Source organism: Seriola dumerili, unplaced genomic scaffold (assembly GCF_002260705.1).
Source record: "Seriola dumerili isolate Sdu_G_001 unplaced genomic scaffold, Sdu_1.0 BDQW01000242.1, whole genome shotgun sequence".
Classification (NCBI taxonomy): domain Eukaryota; kingdom Metazoa; phylum Chordata; class Actinopteri; order Carangiformes; family Carangidae; genus Seriola; species Seriola dumerili.
The window spans coordinates 6293782-6316480 of NW_019174497.1; the positions used below are offsets into that span (position 1 = coordinate 6293782).

General features: G+C 43.1%; 1 protein-coding gene across 1 annotated transcript in view; it reads left to right on the top strand.

Moving 5' to 3' along the window:
* Nucleotides 1-3730: 3730 nt before the first annotated feature.
* LOC111229784 (unconventional myosin-IXa-like) overlaps nucleotides 3731-22699 on the top strand; it is a 127647-nt gene continuing 108678 nt past the window's right edge. The window contains exons 1-2 of the mRNA XM_022756254.1: nucleotides 3731-3750; nucleotides 3923-4892. Coding sequence (XP_022611975.1) covers nucleotides 3731-3750; nucleotides 3923-4892 — 990 coding nt within the window. The remainder of the gene's footprint in view (nucleotides 3751-3922; nucleotides 4893-22699) is intronic.

Sequence of the window (22699 nt, forward strand, 5' to 3'; positions counted from 1 at the left end):
TGCCTGACTTATATCACTTTCCTGCTTCATCCATCATCATCAAAACTCTTGTCAACTGCAGTTTTTGCAGTAAATGCTGAACATACTGTATTAAGGTCACATCCATCCATTGTGCTCGACATGTCTCATAGCCGTCCGCTTCCTTCCTGAACGGCTTTACTTCACACAGCTGTTCAAGGAAATGCCAGGAAAGTTTTTTTTTTTCATCTCCCAAAATATTTGGGCCGGCTTTGCAGCTCCACCTCGTGTGATTTGTCAGAGCCGTGGCTGGTATGTAACCTTGGCTCCTCGCTCTGAACTTTGACCTCTAAGCACTGTCCATCAGTCCTCATCCCTGATTACCTGGAGGGTTCAACATAAACCTTCCAGCTTCCACCTCCTGCTGCACAGTTTGCTGCTTCATAAACTCTCAGCAGACGGGCTACTGAAACCAAAGAGGTTCATTTTCTGCTCCTCTCCAGTCGAGCTGAGAGGGGCGGTGTCAGTTTGACTTGAGGTTTTAGCTTTCTAGGCAACAATGCAGCCAAGGGGAGAATTAAAGTTGCTGTACATCCGTCTTTTGGAAAAAAAACGTCATTACCCGAAGTAGGGATTTGGGTTGCCATGCTATCCTTTAAAATGCTAATCTGCAATATCCTTTTATTGTGGCGACATCTGTGGTGTTTTTGAATGGTATTTCCCAGAGATCAATGTTGTTCCAGACTTGGACTGTAATGCGTTTTATGTTTTATGCTGATAGAATTTGAATTAGTGTAGGTGGCGATCTTTTCTACTCAGGTCTTCTTCTGTTTATTACAAAGAAAAAACACTTTTGCTGCTGCTGCAGGTAACGGATAAACCACCAGACCCCAGCTGTTTAGAAAAACTGCTTTTCTCTATCAATCAGTGATAAGAAGAGGGCAACAAAAGTGTGTGTGTGTGTGTGTGCTATGTATATATATATATAACATTATTCTTCATGTGTTTTGGATCCAGTGTGGAGAAATATAGTAAGAGTTGGTACTTTCTCACATCCATTCTCTCCACTCTCTCCCATGCTACTGTATCTCTTTCTTTCCTTCCTTCTCCTCGTGTCAGTAGCATGTCTTTCGCCCCGAGCAGCTAACGTTTGAGCAGTGACACAAGAACATGTCAGCGACCGTCATAAGTCACTATGTTCCAGCTTCATGACTCAGTGAATTGCACTGACGGCTGGTTTTAAGGCTCAGTTTCTGAATACAGGCTGTGTGCTTTTCTCTGTGGACTGAGCTCTTTGATACTTTCACAGTGTTAATATAGAGCCTACACCCGATTTACAATCAATAAAGACATGGACATCTCTAATGGGACCTTTGAGTTTTGAAGAAAGGCTCATGTGGTGTTTAATTATTTTCACGTTTCACTTCACTCAGAATCCCAAAAATATGTAATTTACTGTCTGAAGCTCTTGTGTTGCTAATACAACATTCAACTTCACTGTTCATTCACTGCAGTTGTTGTTTTCAATCAGATTCTAATCACTCTGCAGTCTGGGAACTTCACAGACTAGCAGGTGTAATGTGTTTCTTCAGTGGTTCCCTTTCATTAGTTTCCTTCTTCATTTGTGCAAGTGCATCAAACGCCCAAAAGCAAACCACCAGGCAGCACAAATACTGGCTGTATTTACATTTCTGCATAATAGACACGAAACTCTGACCTTTTACTCATTTGAACAGCTCATTAGTGTCCAAACGAGCGACTTCATCAGTGGCGGGGGGGACGTGGCTTTGAATCTTGTGTACTCTCTCTCATCTCTGTCTGTTTCTCAGCTCTGTCTTCTCTGCCTCCGCTCTGTCTTTCATCCCCGCACAGTTCACTTCTTTGTTTCTCACAGACACCCAGCTGTCTATCCCCTCTCTCTCCCACTCTCTCTCTCTCTCTCTCTGGCTCTGTCTGGTGCTGGTGTGCTCCTGCAGACTGATGTAGGTGGTCAGGATCAGTCCAGACAGCAGGAGGGAGAGGAGGGTCCTGTCTGGGGCGCTCAGAGGACGACTGGCTGGCTCATCCTCTCTCCTTTCTTTCTCTTTCTCTATCTATCCAGCACATGGACTTGGCTGAGAGAGTCTTGGAAGTAAAATGTTATCCAGAAAACAAAAGAGAGTCAGGATTCAAGAGCAATAGTAGTTTTCACTCAGGTCATTTGAATTTGTTTGCTTTAGGACCATTTATTCCTAATCTCATGTCCCGTCTTTGCATTATGGTTCCTGATCAACTGACATACTTGAATTGAGATACGGGGGGTGTGTGTTTGTGTTGTTGGTCGATGAGTATTCAGAACACAGCCAGAGAGAGACAGAACCAGCATGACAGATGAGAAGACATGATGAGAAGCACTCGCTGAGAAAAGAAAGATAATTGAAAGGAAATGTACAAGAGAAGGTGAAAGGGTGACTGGCAGCGATCAGTGAATCCCGTATCAAATATATTTAAATTTTAGCTTCAGTCTTTACATTTTGGTTTTTCTTCGGTTTTTCATCCTCTCCTCTTCTGATTCATCTGTGTGCAAAGTGAACTGTTGGTCATTGGTTGTCATTGGCATTTTGCCTTTCCATGGAGACTGGAGTCCAGCAAAACAAAACTGTCCACGTTTTTACATTGTCTGTGTTTATGAGTGTTGCAATAGATTAAAATTCGCCTCAGTTCCCAGACTGCAAATAGCACAAATAACTGACCATGCAAAAGTCAGAGCCACAGATCCCTAATGATACTCCTGTCACAAAAGAATTAGAAATCGCTGTCAGTGATGCCAGAATCACGGCAGTGTGCAACCATTACTCCCTGTTTTTCACTGTACTTATAAACTGGTGAGTTATCTGTGACTCATGTGGAGAATTCATAGTTTTGACTTCAAACATTTAAAATAAAAACCCAATTAAGCTTAATATTTGAAGAATACCGATGACAACTACTTACATACATACAAAGACTAAATGTTTTGTATGGAAGCTTTTACTGCTGCAACAGTTGTGACTTATCTGAATAACGTTGCCCAGAAAATCAGTTATTAGTTGTATTGCATTTTGGCCACAGTAGGCTGGAGTTTAATATTATCATTTAAAGGAAAAGTTAAAAGTACCTGAACCTGATTCGTCAGTACATATCGTTATCATATAGCTATAGTTGTTTCTCATGGTTAGTGTTGTTTACTAGCTTCTACCTAGCTGACGTTACCATGTCATTACCATCATCATATTTAACAGTTTTTTTTTTTTCATTTGAAGCCTCGTAGTCTGTGAAACTGGACTGAGTGTGTATGCAGAAAGAAAGAGAGGGAAAATGGAGTGCTGTGTCCACTATCAACAGGGAAGTGGTGAATTACACCATTGTACTCTCATTACAGCCACTTTTGTGTGGAAGGTGGCAGCTGTTAATCTTGGCATACGGCTAGAGCCCTTGGATTATCACATGAGCGCACGCACACACACACAGACACGCATGCGCACGCACACACACACGCACACACACGCACACACACACACACACACACACACACACACACACACACACAGGGTATGTGGCTCTGATAAGCTGCGGCCAGTAGCCTTTAAATTCATGAAGCAGCTACTGTTCCTCATTGTTTTGAATAGCTATCAGTTCTCGTCTCGCTCTCATGCTCCTCTTTTGTGGCGACTGTGATAATAGTTCCCTTTACGATCTGAAACAGAAAGGCTTTTGAGTCTGCCTTCTCTGTCATGGGACAGATGAAATCGCCATGACTCTACTGACCCTGTTGTGACTCAATGTACTGGAAAGGCCCGAGGCAGTGAGGACATGAACTCATGGCTGAAGCCACTTATTTCTCCTTTGAACCCTTGTTGTTCTGTCGCTCTGCCACCTTGTTTAACCATGCTCCATCTCTGTGTCTCTTTCTTCCCCCCATCTCTCCATCTCTGTCCTCTTCCAGTTGGGATGTCCTGAGTCAGTCCTCCGGGCCCAGAGAGCGGTGTGCTGATGGGACCTGCTGCGCCACCATGAGCTTACAAGATGGCGGCTGCAGCTACGCCAGCAGCGCCAACATGGCCACCGCTAGTGGCAGCATGCGGCGGCGCCTGGAGGACCAGGAGTTCACCCTGCGCGTCTACCCGGGTGCCCTGGCTGAGGGCACCATCTACTGCCCCGTCAGCGCCCGCAAGAACACCACAGCTGCTGAAGCCATCGAGTGCCTCATCGACCGGTTGCGCCTGGAGCGGACCAAATGCTACGTGTTGGCCGAGGTGAAGGAGTTTGGCGGGGAGGAATGGATCCTGAACCCTGGTGACTGCCCTGTCCAGCGGATGATGTTATGGCCGCGAAGCGCCCTGGAGAATCGCAGCGGTCTGTGCAGCGGCGACGATTACCGCTTCCTCCTGCGGGAGAAGAACCTGGATGGATCTATCCATTATGGCGGCAGCCTGCAGATGTGGCTGCGGGTGACTGAAGAGCGCCGGCGCATGGTGGAGCGGGGTTTCCTCCCCCAGCCTGCAGGGAGCGACCCTCCGTCCGACCTGTGCGCTCTCCCAGAGCTGACAGAGCGTGCCCTTTTAGAAAGCCTTCGTGCACGTTTCCGCCAGGAGAAGATCTACACGTACATTGGGAGTATTCTTATTGTGATTAACCCGTTCCAGTTCCTGCCCATCTACAACCCCAAATATGTCAAATTGTACGATAACCACACGCTGGGGAAGCTGGAGCCCCACATTTACGCTGTGGCGGATGTGGCGTATCACGCCATGCTGCAGCGGAGGAAGAACCAGTGCATAGTGATTTCTGGTGAGAGCGGGTCGGGGAAGACCCAGAGCACTAACTTCCTCATTCATCACCTGACCGCACTCAGCCAGAAGGGGTTCGCCAGCGGGGTGGAGCAGATCATCCTGGGAGCCGGGCCTGTGCTAGAGGTAAGAAACTCACTGGACAGCACCTGCACTTTCATACAGAGGACACGGCTCTGCCCATGTTTGTCTGAGTGTTGACAAGACATCTCAAAATCACTTAAATTACAGTTTCATGGTATTTTGTTTGGGTCAAGGAACAGCTGATTTGATTTTGGTTGTGGTTCTGATGTGGATTTTCATGCCACAAGCAAGATCTCCGAAACTAATACAGAGAGACAGTTGCTTCCAAGTCTTTGGTGAGTGTGTGAGCCAGGTGAAGAAACCAGAATAAAGTCTTTGGGTAAAAGAACCTTTCATTGTTGTTGTTCTATGAATTTGCTTGATGATTTTGTTTTCCAGCTGACTGAAGACCAGCTCAGTTGAGTCTAATAGCCCTTTTCACTGTCTCCGGAGCTTTACCTGCAGTTTGATCCACAGGACCTTATGTCTAAATCTCCTGGTCCATAGTTCCTGCCGCTCAATGAGGCAAACACAACGCAAAAGGAACCTTCAATTTTTCTATTTAGTTCCCTAGTGGTGAAAGCAGCATGGATAATGAATTACAAGTGTTGCTGACCTGGTTGTTGCTGCTAGCATGTTGTCCAGTTCAATTCTGCATTTTAACACTACAACTGTCTGTTGCTGTTCCTCATTTGTAGTATTTTCTGCAACTAATCAGCTGCAGAGTAGACAATCTGCTTCCTGTTTACACCGGCATGCACATGCACAGTGAGCGGTCATGTTATGTGTGTTTTCAGGTGTGTTAGTGTGGACGGAGATCGATTTTGTTTTAAAATGAAAACGTAGTAGTGTGGATGTAGCCTTAGTTCCTAACCCCTTAAAGACAGAGCAGAGTGCAAGTCCAGTTCCAGTCTGAGACAACTGTTTGGTACTTAAGAAGATGTTCTTCTCAAGGACGTGTTGTGGTGTTAAGGCTATGTGGACTTTTAAATTACGGCTCGGTTATTCTACTATAGTTGTCCTGTGTTTACTAACAGATCGCTTAGTTTTAGTTTAAGATAATGTGATCTAGCTGCATGTGCTACAGCAGCAGGCTGAATACACTTCATATGTTGTGAATTAGACACCCCGGTTAAAGGAAGTGACAAAAGCCTGATGAAATCTGAGCAGAAGTCAGCAGGTTATTTCTCTGGCGCTGGAATGTCAGCTCATGAGACGAGGCATGAAATGGATTATAGAAATGTCCTTCTCAAACTGGAATGCCCCCACATGCAGGGAAACCTATATTTAGCCCCCGGATTTACCACATATGACTCTTATATATATTATGTGACCCAGAAATGGGGTTTTCCGTACTGTCCAATCTCTGCATAGACGCCGGGGAAAAAAAAAAAAAACCTAATGGAATTTTTTCTAATCCGCCCTGGATTATAAATCAATAATGGATTATGGAATTTCATTGGGAATTTCATGTTTTTCAGAAGGTCTGATCAAGGGCAACATGTTTTCCTCAGCCTGATAAATGTGACTCCGTGAGTCTCAGAGCAGTTTGTTGTTTTCTGGCTGCCATTTTGTTCTGCAGCTCGCAGCTTCCTGTCAGGACGTATGGGAATGTCATGTCATCGCACAGCTGTGCCTGCTGACACCATGTGGGTCCCATGAGGAGCGTCTGTACGGTGAAACGAGGCTGCTGCACAGACAGTTGGATGTATAGTTTGTCATCTGGAAACCTTTTAGACCTCCTCGCTGCTTCCGGGGGAAGAAAATTGTGACTGCAGCTGCTTTCATGTTTTCACTTTTGTTACATAAAGAATAAATGGTCTCTGGCCGCTGTTAAAACCTCATTTTATTTAGGGGAACTCCTGCTTTATACAGCGCCGTACATCCTAAGAGTCTCATGCAAGATAACAAACACGGGATGTATTACATTTTGAAAACAAATGGTAGCTTCACCACATAGCTGCGGTTGAACCCGTTCGTCACATGTGCTGCAGTTGCACTTATCTGCAGGTGATGACTTGACAGTGATCACTGAAGACCTGTCGGAGCTCAGCTGCCGGAGGCGACAGTGGCTGCGACGACCAAAAAAAGGCTTGTTTCTGATGAGAACACGGGTAGAGGAACATTATTCTCTGAGGAACTGGATACTGTTCATTGGTGTGTGGTGTGAGCATGACTGTGTCCCATGTAATCACTTCCCCATCAATCACCTGTCTGGCCGAGGTGTGAGAAACAAGGTGCACAGTTTACATGCCACAGAGACAAACAAGCAAAGGGAGACATCGTGTAACACGCCATATATTTGATTTCTGGCTCCAGTTTCTTGTTTGTTGTCGTCTTTTTACTTCAGTTGTTGCTGGTACTTTGACAGATGTAGGAAACATGATGTCATGAGGACAATACAAGAAGAAGAACTGATTTTTGATGAAACCTATTACAGTCTTTGCTTGCCTACATCACAACATGTACAAATTTTAAGAAATATGCAAAAAAAGAAAAAGGTCAGTTTCTGGGAACAAAGGTTAGATGAGAAGATTGATGCCATTCCCATATGTGTACAGTAAACCTAAAGTTACAGCCAGCAGTCGGTTAGCTTAGCATCACGTTTGGAGACAGTGGGAATCAGATGGCCTCTCTCAATCCAAAGATAACCAAATCCACCTACCAGCACCTCTAAAGCGCAATAATGAACACATTACATCTTGTTTGTTTAATCAGTATGTAAACCACCAACACAAAAACATCAATTTGCTGTTTTACAGGGGGCGTAGCTGGAGTTCCTGGTAGCCTAGCAACTATTCCAAGAAATAATTGCCCAAAAAATTGGAAATTATTTTTGAATCTTGGTTCTTGTACAGATTAAACAAGCAAGCTATAACACGTTAATTAATGAGCTTTGGAGGCGCTGGTAGGTGGATTTTGTAACATTTGAAGGTAAGTAATGCTAGCTGTTTCCATCTGTTTCCAGTGTCTGTGCTAAGCTAAGATAAGCTAAGCTAAGCTTTATATTTAACAGACAGATTTGAGAAAGCAAAAAAGCTTTCCCAAAATGTCAAACTACCGCTTTAATTCTCTACCTGTGAAAGTGAAAGTGATGTCTGGTCCAGTAAGATTAGTGCATTAATAACACAGCCTTAACACAGCATTTCATTCTTTTATTGACCTGACATTATCATTGGAGCCCACAATGACCTGTTTCACAATATTGATATAAATAAATGCACATATAGCAGCGAGAGAAGGCTTCCCAACTGGGTCAGTAATAACACAAAGAAGAAATGAAAGGAGCCACTTAATGCAGAAAAGAAATAGCAGTCACATACCCCCCCCCCCGATTGAAGAACCCTTGACTTCACCACGTTCCCGCTTTTCTGAAACCAAACCTACGGCCTCACATTGTCTCAGGTCACATCAGGAGCAGCAGAACTGTGATTTAGAAATGAGCAAACTCATTAAGACTAATTCTATAAATGTCTGAGAGGAAGCAGGAAAACACCAAGTCCAATGCACCAGACTCTGATAATTTCTAATTCTATTGTCAGTCTGATTATCTACAAATCTGTTTAAAATGCTTAATAATGTTAAATGACCTGATATTTTACTGGCTTTTGCAAATATAATTGCATTAAACTAAACCTGTGTAAATCATTGTTCCTCATTAAATCTTTTCATCAGAAAGTACAGAGATAACATTGTACCCAGATTGTAGACAATCTAATGTCATGCCCAGATATATTCAGCATGACTGACAATGCAGTGTGATGGCAGAAAATGCTTCAGTGATCGAGGATCATCATGTTCTTGTGTCAGAAAAGGAAGAGCTACAATTTTTCAGCAGCATAAAAAGCACTTTGAGAGGAAGTTTCAGCCATATTGTTTGGAAACATTACATAATATGCAGAATATGTTTATTTATAAGAGAGAATAATCACCAAAGATATGCCGCTGTGCTGGAAATAAAGGTCTATTCAATTTTCTTTTGTAAAAATTAGGGACTAGTATCATACACTATCTACATCCATCAGCTCACTCTCTATAAACAACACCTAACATGAACTATTTCCCTGTGTGCTGTAGCTTTTCCATCTCACCCCGACAGCTGAACATGACGTCCACATTAATGCTCTGTCTGCATAGTACGACCAACAGCTGGACGCAGAGACATCACGGGCTGCTGTGGACGGCCCCGGGGCCTGACATGTTGCTCTGAGAAGCAGCTCTCTGGGGTAAAAAGTTTACCGTCGGCCAAGGCAAAAGAGCTGCGGAGCTGAACCGGTCGAATTCTTTGGTTTCCACAAGTTGTAATGCCAATTACAGAGCCATTCGCTTCGGTCAGATGCTGCCGCCGCTGCTGCGCTGAGGCTTTGTGGACGTTTGAATGTTCGCCCTGAGGCAGAGTCAGGCTGGAAATATGAGGTCAGCGAGGCTTATTAGATGGATTACAAATGCATGCCAGTCTTGAAGAGGTTTTAAGGATCTGGCCAATTTGCTGGTTCCTTAATGTGTTTAGTAGCTGTCAGGTCCCTTTTGTCTCCCTGTATGAAGCTATATTCTCCATATGTTATCCCTCCATCTGCTCTAATCCTCCCTCCTAATGCTGTCAATGGGTTTCCTTTATTTCCTTTCCTGTATTTGCAGTAATCTAACTTCGTTCATAGAGTTGGGGGAGTTACTTGGATCAAATGTAATCGATTACACAATATATAGTAAATGCCATTACTTAACTAATTACTCAACATCCCAGCTGAGTCAGAGGTGCCTTTTTAAAACATCAGCTGTACAGACTGTAAACCCTAAATTTGTGATTTTGGGTTTTGTACTTGTCTCCAGCATCTCAATACTCACATACTACATATTCTGTATTTAATGCATGTGGACAAGACATTATGTTTAAAGCGCCTGTAATTGATATTTGAATCTGAATCTGAATCTTTATAGTGAGGTGCAGCTCAGCGTTTAGCTGTCCGGCCCACAGCTTTACTGTTCGGGTTCACTGCTCTCACAGAGTCATGTTTGGCTGCGGCAGGTACATTGTACACCGCCGGCTCAGCTCCTGACAGCAGACAGACACAGCTAGAGACTAGCTGGTGAACGTAGTGGAGCAGCTGAAGAGCCAGGTATTTATTTCCCTCAGGTGTAAGTAAGGATTCGACAGATGGCCACAATCGTGACTCTAAATGATGATCTGTCAGTGTTGTGTACTGAACACACTGTGAACTTGTTTCTCCTTTCCACACGTAAGCATAGCGTGTAATCCCAGTAGTAGTGAAATCCTTTACACCACCTCACTGCCAGGCGTCACTTCATAGGCAATATATTGCCTCATATGAGCTACACTGTTACCTGTACACAAAATGGGATTTTATTTACACTGTGATCATCGATTGGTCGATTTAGAGTTGTTTTTGTCAGATTTTATTTCACATATCAGTTGTTTTTCAAGCAAAAACTTTCACTTGCTCCTGTTCTTCCATTGTGATGATCTGCTGCTTTTCTCTGTGTTACGTCATTATAAACTGAATATCTTTGGATTTTCAACCGCTCTGACAAAACAAAATAAGCATTTTGATGGTGATGGGCACTTTGTCACGATTCTGTACATTTAACGATTAATCAGGAATAAAATTGACAGATTAATCAATAATGAAAATAGTCGTTAGTTGCAGCCATCATATATTCTATTGACAAAATCATAAATCATTCTGTGAAGGGAAACAAATAGCCGGGCAAATCCAGACAACACAGCTGAGAATCCAGAGCTCGGACGGGATGTAAACTTGTAGACAGGTTTGCATCATGATTCTGGTTTTATCTGAAACAAAAATTGCGAAATGCTTGACAAGCAACATGAGAGAAGTGTGGTGAAGTCAATAATGTAGTTACTTAACACTGCACAATACTTAAAAACACAGTAGCTTGTGTCAACTGTATGTTTGAGGCGTCCAGACTTTGACTTCAACTCCGTATCAGCATCTGGAATAAAAATGAAAAGATCTCTCGGGATGAACTCTTGTCTCACTGGCAGGAGCCGCAGCGGCTGGGCCTCGATTTGAGAACATTTGTGTAAGAGCCTGTAGACTCAGATAAGTCATTCTCTTTGGATTCACTTAAGAAGCTTACTGCCAACTGGATGAATGGAGAGGGGGGAGGGGAACCTGCAAGTGAGTGAAATATTATTTATTTTAAAACCTTGTTCCTTATAAATATTTAAAATCAATTATTATTAAATCTTGTGCCCACCACATGTGATTGACAAAATTGAAATGTGAATTAAAGAGCAGTACAGGGTGAACCGGACTGAAAGCTTCTCTCTGCTCAGGGGAAATAAGTGTTGACTGAAGATAAAAAATAAAACGGAAAAGCCTGATAAAGACTGAGTTTGTTGCTTGCGATTGGATGCAGATGCTGAAATGTGTTGCCGATCTCCTCTTACCTTCCGCTTCTTCTTCTTCTTCTTCTTCTTCTTCTTCTCCTTCTCCCCTCTCCTGTTCGACCCTCTGTGCTGGATCCAGCTGAGCGGTGTGGCCGTCAGCCCTGCACTTCACATCGTGTTACTGTCGAGTGCAAGGTCAACAGTGCTGCAGACACAAGCTATTTTAGTCATTCGTTGAGCCAGTGTGGAGGACCCTCACTCACACACAGCAAGAGACACAACGCAACACACAAAACACGCTCACAGCAGAGCAACAAGCAGCACGCATGAGGATAGATGCATACCAGAGTTCATTTCCATCTCCTCATGATCTGCCTTTTGGCTTCACTTGGTGTTTTTTCATCATTAAACTATCAGATAACACAACATTTGATATCCATATTGGCAAATAAACCTCAAATTTATGCTCTCGGTTTCAGTTTTAAGTTCCTTCTCCCTGCTGGAAACCTTCTCCGTTCAAACTCTTTCGCTAATTGTTTCCGATTTGCTGTTTATACTGTTTTTATTTTCTTTGAGTGCATGAATTTGTACGCGGTCTGCTCTTCGTCGTGCTGCTGTCTTTACTGAACCGACTTCTGGCTGCATGATCGCTGTATTTCTGATTAGATTTGGAGACTATTTTTGTCAGGACACACTGCTGCGGGCGAGGAAGGAAAAAAGTCTTGGAGGTTTTTGAAGCTTTAATGCATATTTGTCTTATTAAAGGTCACATATAATATAAAGGCAGATGTCTGTGTGTTGTTTGATTATAGATCAGGTCTAGCTTCTATATTAATACTGTGAAAGTATCAAAGTGCTCAGTCCACAGAGAAATGCACACAGCCTGTATTCAGAAACTGAGCTTTGAAACCAGCCGTCAGGACGTCTGGAACTTTGTGATGTCACAACAAAGCAGTCGCCGCTCTCAGCCATGCCCCAAGCCCCGCCCACCTGGACCTGGCGTTTTTGCTTGAAAATGAATTTTCTGTCATTGGACAAAAGAAAATGATTCAGCTGTACTTACTGACATCCTGTTAAATTTTTATCCATAATACTTGGCCCTGCTTGTATTTAATTTGTGTTTAAGAGCATTTTTATCCTGAGTCTCGTGCATACACACACCTCCACACACACATTTACATGCACACAACCTGCCAGCTCATGACAGCAACCTGACTCTGCTCACCTTTACTCGACTGCAGCGGAGGAGACAGTAACTCGCTGTGACTGACATTGCTCTTCTTTTCAAGGACATAGTAGTGTGTGTGTGTGTGTGTGTGTGTGTGTGTGTGTGTGTGTGTGTGTGTGTGTCTCTTTCCATTTAACAGTTTGAACAGCTAGCTGACTCACCGTGACTGAGCTCATAGAAGCTTTATTGTCTTGACTGACGACCCTCAGCTCTTGCCGGACACATCGGCCGCTAGGATCAGTCTTGTGACCTTTAGGCTACAGTGCTGCATTTGTGGCCGCTGTGTGACGCTTCTCAGTAATACAGCAGTGTGGCCACAAAGCAAAAAGTGACCATCAGCATTACATCACGCCATTAGTATCATCTGACAGTTCTCCACATGCTCTGATGGCCCCGCTGGAATTGTCTCTTGTCATGAAAAAGCCTTTAATAACGTGCTGCAGATGGCCAGTAGCTGCAGCCGTGTGTAATCTGAGCTGCGTTCAGAGCCAGGTGACAGTAGAGATATGACTGTACAGCAGGATAGCGCTGACGGGAAGACAGCTGGCACGCTGATGGGAAGGACTTGGCGCCTGTGGCCGTTGTGTCTGGTAGTCCGGTTGTTGTTGTTGAACAGTCGGGTGATCTCAGATGCTCAACAATGCTGCTTATTTAGTTTCAGACGACTAAATATATACACAAGGGGAAATTTGACTATAGTTTCACTGTGTTTGATCAATCAATATCAGACTCAGTGTTCGTCTTTAATCCTGCTGCAAGTTTCATGTGAACTTGAAAGCTCAGCTTTATCTATTTTGCTCTGATTGAGTGTATGTAGATTTCTGGTTTTGGCTTCACTTGCTCTCTCTAATCTGCTGTGGCTGTATAATGGAGAGTGTCTGCTGACAGTTGTGATTGACAGAGAGATTGTTGAACTGGGTTTATTCAGCCCTGGGTGTTGTTGATATTACAACGAGCTGATAATAGCTCCCTGCTCGTCTTAATATGAGGTTTGCATCACATTGTCTGCTTCATGTGTTTATTTACTAGTGATTCAGCACCTAACAGGAGATCTGAGGACAGCACATAAGAGAAGTATATTAAGCTAGGGGCGGGTCAACTGATGATCTTGTATTGTGGATGATGTTACTTTGGCACATGATCCACTTTTCAGATGAATCATACAGATCGCCTCATTAAAAGTTGCTGTATTTAGATATTTTATTTAAGTTTGATCGCAGCCTCGGCGAGCTTGGTGTCAGCGCCACATGAACAAGTTCTCCACCGGAGCAGAACAAGAACCATCTCCACCAGCTGTGATTGGCTGTCACACAGTTTGTATACTCAAGACGGCATTGTAGGGGAAGAGCAGCGGCGAGTGGACAAACATCAGAACGAGGCGTCAAAGTGACGGAAAGATACGAATCACAACTTCCAGTCAGGACTTTCAGAATAAAATCAGAGCGGAAAGAGGACGCAGAGCTTTGTGAGTTGGGCCTTTAGCCTTGATTTGAAGGGTCATGCAAACACATGAGTCCAGCTAAATCTGTGGGGACACTCGCCCGAGCTTTTGGGCCAGATCGCTCCCCCTATATTAAGATATTGTAGAATATGCTCAATAACCTGTCAGATTTTATATCATCAGCTGTTTCTCTTCAGGTTTTCATGGTCCTCGTGTCCCTGAGCTCAGAGGTCATGTGCTGGTATAAGATGATATATAAGATATTTCACATCATGTTGGATCATCAGACGCAGAGAAACAAAACTAAATTGTCAAGGGAAGACGAGTCAGGAAGAACAGACACGTTTACCTCATCCTTGTCTCTCATGTAAGTTGGACAGACTTCCACACAGACTCATAAATTTGAAACAAAAGGTAGGTTTTTCCAGAGATCTCGTGCTCTGAGCTGGAAACTACCATAAATTCTGGATATACACACGTTCAGTAAATGATTTAGGGTCTCGTCTCATTCAAGGACGTTTTGAAAGGTCACGCAGCTGTTGACGGACACGTTGGCTGCTGTTGTTTCAAGATTGCAAGACTTTCTAACTAGAGGGAGCTGGTCTGCAGGGTTTTCCTGGCTCACGTTCAGTAAATGCTGGAATAATCTTGAATGCCCTGTGAATAATTAGTAGGTTGAAAATGTAAGTTTTGCATCTTTTTCCGTTCTAGGATTCACTGTCGGTCTCTTTGTGTTTGGGTAATTGTCATCTGATCAGTAAAGGCAGCTCGTCCTTGCCTCAGACGTGGCTATAGGTGACCCTGGATCATGCATCCGTGCCTCAAATCCTCCTGAAGGCCGACTCAGGCTTTGAGACTGACCCCAGCTGTGTGGTGCTGTGTCTGGGGGGCAGGCATACTGAGGGGCTTCTGCGGGGCCACAGGGGCCAGACTACAGCCTGCCTTTGTTCTGGTGGTGTGGCCAGCAGACCTGCCTGCCTGCCTTCTGCAGAAGTAGCTGAGCAGACCCCCCCCCCCTTTGCCCCCTTCACCAGATGGTTCCCATCCAGATGTCCCCCCCCTGCTCTTAACCAGGCCCTCAGGGACACGACCTGTCTCCTGTGGCTGATAGATGGCTCCAGGTAGTGCCTCGGCCCTCTGGTTTTAAAAGTGTGTGTTCAAAGGCCTGTGTGTCGTTAAGTGTGTGTGTGTGAGAGTGTGAGAGTGTGAGTGTGTAAGGGCTTGAGAAGCTGCCCAGTACCCTTATCCAGCACAACAGAGCCTGGGATTGGAGACAGCTACTCACTTTAAAGCTTTAAATCCCGTGTAGCCTGGGCATATGGACACACTTACTGTATAGTAACAGTACCACGGCCGCTGTGGGTGAACCTGCTGAACCTGACAGGCCAAATGAAAACTGTAATGCCTGTGACGAGGCTGGCAGTTTGGCAAAGGAAGCACGCATTACGGCACCTTCGCTCAGGGCATGAGCGTATTGTGAGGAAGCTGATTTTTTATTCCCACTTCAATGAGGGCAACACTGCTCTGCACTGTTTCCACTGGTCTGTGTGTGTTTGTGTGTGTGTGTGTGTGTGTGTGTGTGTGTGTGTGTGTGTGTGTGTGTGTGTGTGTGCGCGCGTGCGCCTGTCAGAATGTGTTTGCAGTCAGCTCCCCCAGCAGTAGGGGAACAGGAGACGTTCACCCACGACTGAATGTGTCCCTGGTCTTTAAATCACAATGAGACATCCTAAAGCTCTCTACTATCGAACCTGGTCTCTGCAGAGGACAGGCTGGTTTTACTGCACAGCACATTACACTGTGGTCCTGTGCATGAGGGTGTGTCTCTCTGAGTGAACGGTCACATTAGCTTTCATTCATCTTTTGCAGATGCTGGAGTTTTAACGTGGCCTGTTGGGCTGAAATAGCAGCTCTCTCTTGATTTAGTAGCACAGGTAGCACGTTGAGTAAAGCTTTATTTTTTGGTAAGATGCCATACTTTTGTATTTTTATACCACTTCCTCTGCAGACTGATTTTGTGCATTGCATTTCCAGAGCTAGTTTAAATCCCAGCTTCTCTCCAGCAGCAGCAGCAGCAGCAGAATGAGTCTTCCTTTCATTACATGTGGCTTAACAATAGCTGCTGCCTTTACCTCAGAGGGTCGTGCGTTGGCTAGCTATTGTGGGTTGAGTGTTGGCTAATCATGCAGCCCACCTCAGGCCCTCTATGTTCCTGTTAGCACTTCCATCCCTATAATCTGTATCCTTGGGCAGCGAGCGCTCTTCGATGCGCTCCCAAACATCTGTTCGCTGGATTATCCCCATCTCCTTCTCATTCTGTCTTTCTCTGGAGCATTCCCGCTTTCCTCTCTCAGGAAGCTCAGTACAGTGCGCATTTATCCCTGCAGACAGCTGTACACAGTGTACTCAAATGATCTGTGCTCGTATAGTTGACCTGGACGAGGTTCAGGCTGATATCAGCGGCCAAGTTTTCTGCTCCCGCTTTCTACAGCCCGGGAACTCAAGTTCTGCTGTCTTAACTTCTTAATCTGTGTCTGTTACTTATTTTATGTCCAATATTTTCACCGTGTCTGTTTTTAATCGCTCTCACATGTATAAAATGCAAAGTCATCAAGCAGAGTGTCTCAGTGTTTCCACAAAACCCAACACACAGGTGAATTCTCCCGTGTTAACTGATTGTTGCAAATTTTTGTCAGACAGTAGAGCTGGTTTCAGATTCACATTCAGATTAGGCAGTAGTCGCAAGTAATGATTGTTTTCATTATCAAAAAAAAACCAAAACGTGCATTTCAGTTTCCTTCAAGATCTTCAATTTACTAAAATGGTAGATAAGGGAAAGACCTAAAATCCCCCCAAAAATGACCTAATAATTGATTAGCAAAATAGTTGCAGGTTAGTTTCTCTCAAACGACTAATCAATTAATCAACTGATCATCGCAGCTCTGAAGTAGTGTCCAAACAGTGGCACCAGAGAAGCATAAATTACTTCAAAAACAGTAGATCATACTTTAAAGGTCCCATATTTTCCTCTTCTCCTGTGTTTTATTTGAAGTGTTGATCCATAAGAAGATATATTTGTGGTTTTAAGAACCAAAAACCATCTCAATGTAGTTTTACATCTCTCTCAGGCTTCTCTCTAGTAACAACAGGTCTGTGAGCCAATCAGAAGAGAGGAGGCTCTGAGCCTCTCTTCTGATTGGCTCACTGTTTTCTGAGTGATCCAATAAAAATATAGCAGATTTCAGGTAAATACTCAGAGAAACAGAATCCTGCAAGGCTGGATGGTGGGTCCAGGTGGGCGGGGCTTGGGGCCTGACTGAGAGTGGTGACTGCTTTTGTTGTGACATCACAAAGTTACAGAAGTCCTGACAGCTGGTTTTAAGGCTCAGTTTCTGAATACAGGCTGTGGCATTTCTCTGTGGACTGAGGCTTTGATACTTTCACTGTATTAATATAGAACCTTGACCTGCTTTATTATCAAACAACACATGGAAATTACTATATTATATATATATACAGTATATATATATATATATATATATATATTATAGATTATTATACAACATGGGACCTTTAAGAAGGCACCTACCTTATATTTGGCACTTTGACTTATCCAGCTGTGACGATAAAAATGATATAAACCTAGATTAATGATGCATAAAGTACTTCTCCCTCTTACTCATTATTCTTACATTCAAACAAATTGTGACCTTGCCCCTCAGCCCATCATTACAGAGGTTGAACACCCTCTGATTCTTATCCAGGCCTTTATATCTGGCCTGTCTGTGATTTCAATTTTCATACAATAGCTGCTGTTCAGATTTACACATAAAGATCACATGCTGACAAACTCACTTCTTTCATGGTGAGATAATACAACAGCAGTGTCTTATCTCTGTGTGGCTATGTCATGATCGTCAGCCTAAGTTAAAGAAAATGCATCAAANATTTCTCTGTGGACTGAGGCTTTGATACTTTCACTGTATTAATATAGAACCTTGACCTGCTTTATTATCAAACAACACATGGAAATTACTATATTATATATATATACAGTATATATATATATATATATATATATTATAGATTATTATACAACATGGGACCTTTAAGAAGGCACCTACCTTATATTTGGCACTTTGACTTATCCAGCTGTGACGATAAAAATGATATAAACCTAGATTAATGATGCATAAAGTACTTCTCCCTCTTACTCATTATTCTTACATTCAAACAAATTGTGACCTTGCCCCTCAGCCCATCATTACAGAGGTTGAACACCCTCTGATTCTTATCCAGGCCTTTATATCTGGCCTGTCTGTGATTTCAATTTTCATACAATAGCTGCTGTTCAGATTTACACATAAAGATCACATGCTGACAAACTCACTTCTTTCATGGTGAGATAATACAACAGCAGTGTCTTATCTCTGTGTGGCTATGTCATGATCGTCAGCCTAAGTTAAAGAAAATGCATCAAAGCAAACTGACTTGATTGTTTGCCTTATATCAGAATAAAAGCATGTTATGATAGATGTTCTGGCATATATGGGTATTACATCTTCAATGTAGTAAGATATGTCTTTTTCTTTTGTGTGCTGACCTTCATTAAACATGATTTTATTTAAAAATAATGGCCAACCTCAGTATTTGTTATCAGGCGATATTGGAAGTGATGTGAGGAAACCATGTTTCACATCTTCTTGTTGTTACTCCTTTGACGTGACTCCACCCACCAGATTTAGTGACAGGAAATTGATAGTCCAAATGGGCCTGATTCAATCTGAGCCTGCTTACGTGGTGTCACAGCAATCAGACCCAGATGAGATTACAAACATTAGGAGTCTTAGTTGGACACGAGGCCATCTGGGCTGATGGGAGCAATTTAGCAAACTGGATCAGCGTTAGTGGTCTCGTCAGTTTGAGCCGGTTCACTGCAGAGTCATGAATCAAGCCTGGAATTTCATCTGTCAAAAAAAAAGAAGCGGTCATCTGTTTTAAATTTCTTATCAGAATCTGAATTTTCAACCTTTTTTTTCAAATTCCACTTTCATTCCTAGAAAGTTTCAGTGTTTGAATTTACATCTGTCTTATATTCTGCTCCCCTGCTGTTTTCTCAAACACGCATGAACCAGCATGTTACTCATTACCTTTTCTCTCTGTGTTCTGCGGTTGTGATCCAACCTTTGAAGAGTTATTTTCACTCTGTAAAGAAAACAAATTCAGCTTTTGTTTGTTGGTTTCTGGAGAAGGTTTTGCCTCAGACTTTGTGCATGACTGCAGCACATGGTGATGCTCAGAAGACCAGACATCAGAACGGAGAGATGGTAGAGATGGTATGAAATAACATTTGGTGTACATCATATGTGGGGGTTGCAATCCATGCCTGTACTGGACATAGGACCAAAAGCACTTAGAAGAAAGGCAAGAAAGTTGTGCACAAATCATTGAAACATTAAAGAATAAGTCGTGCAAATCAAAACATGCAAGGCCAAGTTCATCAGTTTTTTTTGTGTCCCCCGGAAACACTTCTGTTGTCATCAGCGCAGCGTGTTTCTGTATTTGGTTGTGTTTGCAGTGCTTTGAGCTCTCAGGGCCACCTTGAAAATAATTCAGCTTAGAGCTAAAAACTGAGGCCATATTCCTGGAGCATAGCTCTCAATTTGAAGATACAAGGCTTTTTTTCCTTTATCTATAATGAAGTAACTCTCCACTCCGACCCTGACCTGAGGGGTCTGTGTCGCCGCAGGCCGCCGAGCGTGCTCTCAACATGATAAAGCCTCCTGCTGTATTAGATAGGAAACTGTTTTGGCTTGAAGTCAGTCGGGCTGTGGCGAAGTCCATTACCAAGGATCTTCCTCCTCGTGGCTGCTCCGTCTTTGTGGTGAGACCCCCTGTTGTGTAGCTAAAATTCCTGCTCGTTCATATTCACATCACAGCTACAGTAATTACAACTCTGAGTCCTCCACAAACCCTCCCAATTTTTTATCCTGTCATTCCTTCTTAAGAAATAAATCTGTGTCACGTACTAGAAAAATGTAAGACAAGGCTGTATCTACATGTAATCTGACAAGTAGACACTTTTTGTCAGGTGGTTTATTGCCTACAGTTACTGACAGCTATAGCTGATCGCAAATCAGTGAAGGATGGTGTGTTTGTTAAAGGGTTAGAGCATCAGTGTTATTAACTATGGGTAGTTAACCATGCAGATAGCTTTTTTTATTCGTGTACACTGATGTGCAGATGTGTAGCACGTATAGTGTTTACTGTTTACGATTGTTAGCTTAGCATGGTAGCATGCTAACAGTTGATAATTAGAAATGAAGCAAAGCATGCCAGCTAGCTCAGGCAGCCCAACTCAAGTCCGCTGCCACACTCAAATGACAAACTCCTGTCACTGTAACACATGTCCAACGTACCCTTTTACCCACTGTATTTAAGCCGTCAGTGCTCTGCCCACTGTGTATGCCTGCTGCCACACCACTCACCCGAAAGCTATGCTGCTGCTGCTGCCGCTGCTGCTGAGGTGGCGGCGGCTGTCAGTATCTCAGAAGCTGCACCTAGCACCCTCTATAGGGAAGTAGATATCGAGCTGAGCTTGATGTTTCCTCGTGGGAACCTAGCCTAGACGCCAAACATTAATGCTGTAAATATTCTACATTTACTTCATTATATGTTCCATGTTGGCTGACTGAACTAAGCATAAGATACAGCTGAGGCTGATGGGAAAGTAATTAGTTGTGTACCAGATCTCTACCAGATGTCATGAAGATGCTGTGGGAAAGAGAAAGATTCAAGGGACCACTAAAGTCTTTGGGATACATCATCTGGTAACCATGAATAAAATGAAAAAAACAAAACAAAACATGAAATCCATCCACTAGTATTTGAGATATTTCAGTCTGGACTACCAGGCTAACACTGACACAGAGTCATGTTGCTAACGTGGCTAGTAAAAATTTAGCATGGCCATATCTTTCCAGAATCAGTGCTATCAGCAGATTTCATAAAGACTGTTTATGAAACAACACTAGAAAGTAGTTCCAAAGAAAACTGTTTACAGTGAGGTCTTTACCCACAGACCTGCAGGTTGATGAAGTGTTTAGTCACACTAACTCTCAGTTTAGTGCGATTTGGTTCAGCTGTCAAAGTTGAGTAATAGTCGTGTTATCAGATTGGCTAGAAGTCATTATCAGTGGTCTTTGTCCAACCCTCACCGGTTTGTTTTTGTTCTGTGTTTGTGTGTCTCTGTAAATCTGGATCACTGAAAAGAGTTTCACACAATAAATCTTTGTGTCTTTGTGCGCTCTCACAAAATAAAACTTTACACATGAAGCACCTGAACACGAAGCGTCATCCTTCAGATTTCAACAGGTCTGTGTCGACATACAGTTGAACAAAGCAGGACACTCCCACACCCCCCACCCCAACCCAATGAAGTACAGTCACACTGAAAGCAAAGCAGGCCGTTGTGGGTAAATGAATGAATGATGGGATGAATGATGGGATGAATGATGGTGTGTGTTGTGCAGATGTCCCACCGAGTGGGTAAATGAAAAGCTGGGAGTGGCTGGTGGAAGTTTGAACACGTTCCCATGCTTTTTGTCATTTTAATGTACACATGTACCTCTCTTTGTGTGTGTGTGTGTGTGTGTGTGTGTGTTGTGCTGTATCATTTGATGCTGTATGTACAAAGGAGACGTATTTCTGCTCTTTCCTCCTGCAAACTGATTATTTACCATCTTTCCTTTCATGTCTCCATGCTTTCACTTACTAAACCCTCTGTAGTTGTTCCTGTGGAGGATGCAAGAAGAGCCAGCTGTTGTATCCTGTAGCAAAATGAGATATAGTTCAATTTAATTATCATTTCTTTAACTTTCAGGCCACAGAATAAGATTCTATATAATAAAAAATCATGTGTGATCGCTTTAATCACTTAGACTTGGACTTAATCTGTAGCTATTTTGTGCAGGAAAGTTTGGAAACCTTGTAGCTTCCTTAGTTTTTTTTTTGTATCATAATTATTTGCTGTATTTCGCTCACTGCCATGTATTACTTGTTCAGATCTGATCTATGTCCCGCTCTCTGCTGGTGAAATGACCTGATTTCCCTCCTGGGAATCATTAAAGTTTCATTTAATCTAATAGACCATAGCAGCACAGTTGACTGATGCTACCGCTGCCATAAACTGTGGTCAGATAGTAGGTTGTTCGCAGTGCAGCCATCCAGACGCAGAGGTTGTGTTTCTTTGCGTTCCTGCTGCATAACAAGAAATACTCTTGTAAGCTGTAGTTTTGAAATCAGTTGCGTGTTAATTTATGACGATTAGCTCTTCTCTACAAACGCTTAAGAGATAGCAAGCTGCAGAGTTTGGATGCAGTGGTAAAATTCAATCCATACTGGATTGAAGCTTTTGGTTAAGTTTCAAGTTCCTCTCCAAAACACTCTGCTATGATTAATATTTTGTTTTAACATGGTTTTCCCCACATAAAAAGTTCTGGGGCTGTAAGCTCATCCACGCTTTTTTCTTCATTGAGGAATTCTGGGTCAGGGCTCGTTCCCCGCCCACCACCTGCTACCTACAATAGGTTGAGAGGCAAAAGAGAGAGAGAGTATCAAGATGGTTAGAGGAGGAAACATCAGAGAGACTCAGCCACATGTTTGAGCCTCAGTCAGACCCAGACTCAGACTTATCAGAATGGTTAGCATAGATAGCATATTTTGGTTGTTTATGTTTGTTAGCTTGTACTGGCAGTGGCTGACACAGTGTTAGCGGTTGTGCTAATGCTAACTCTCTCTCTCTCTCTGTACTGACGAGGTTTTGGTTTTAT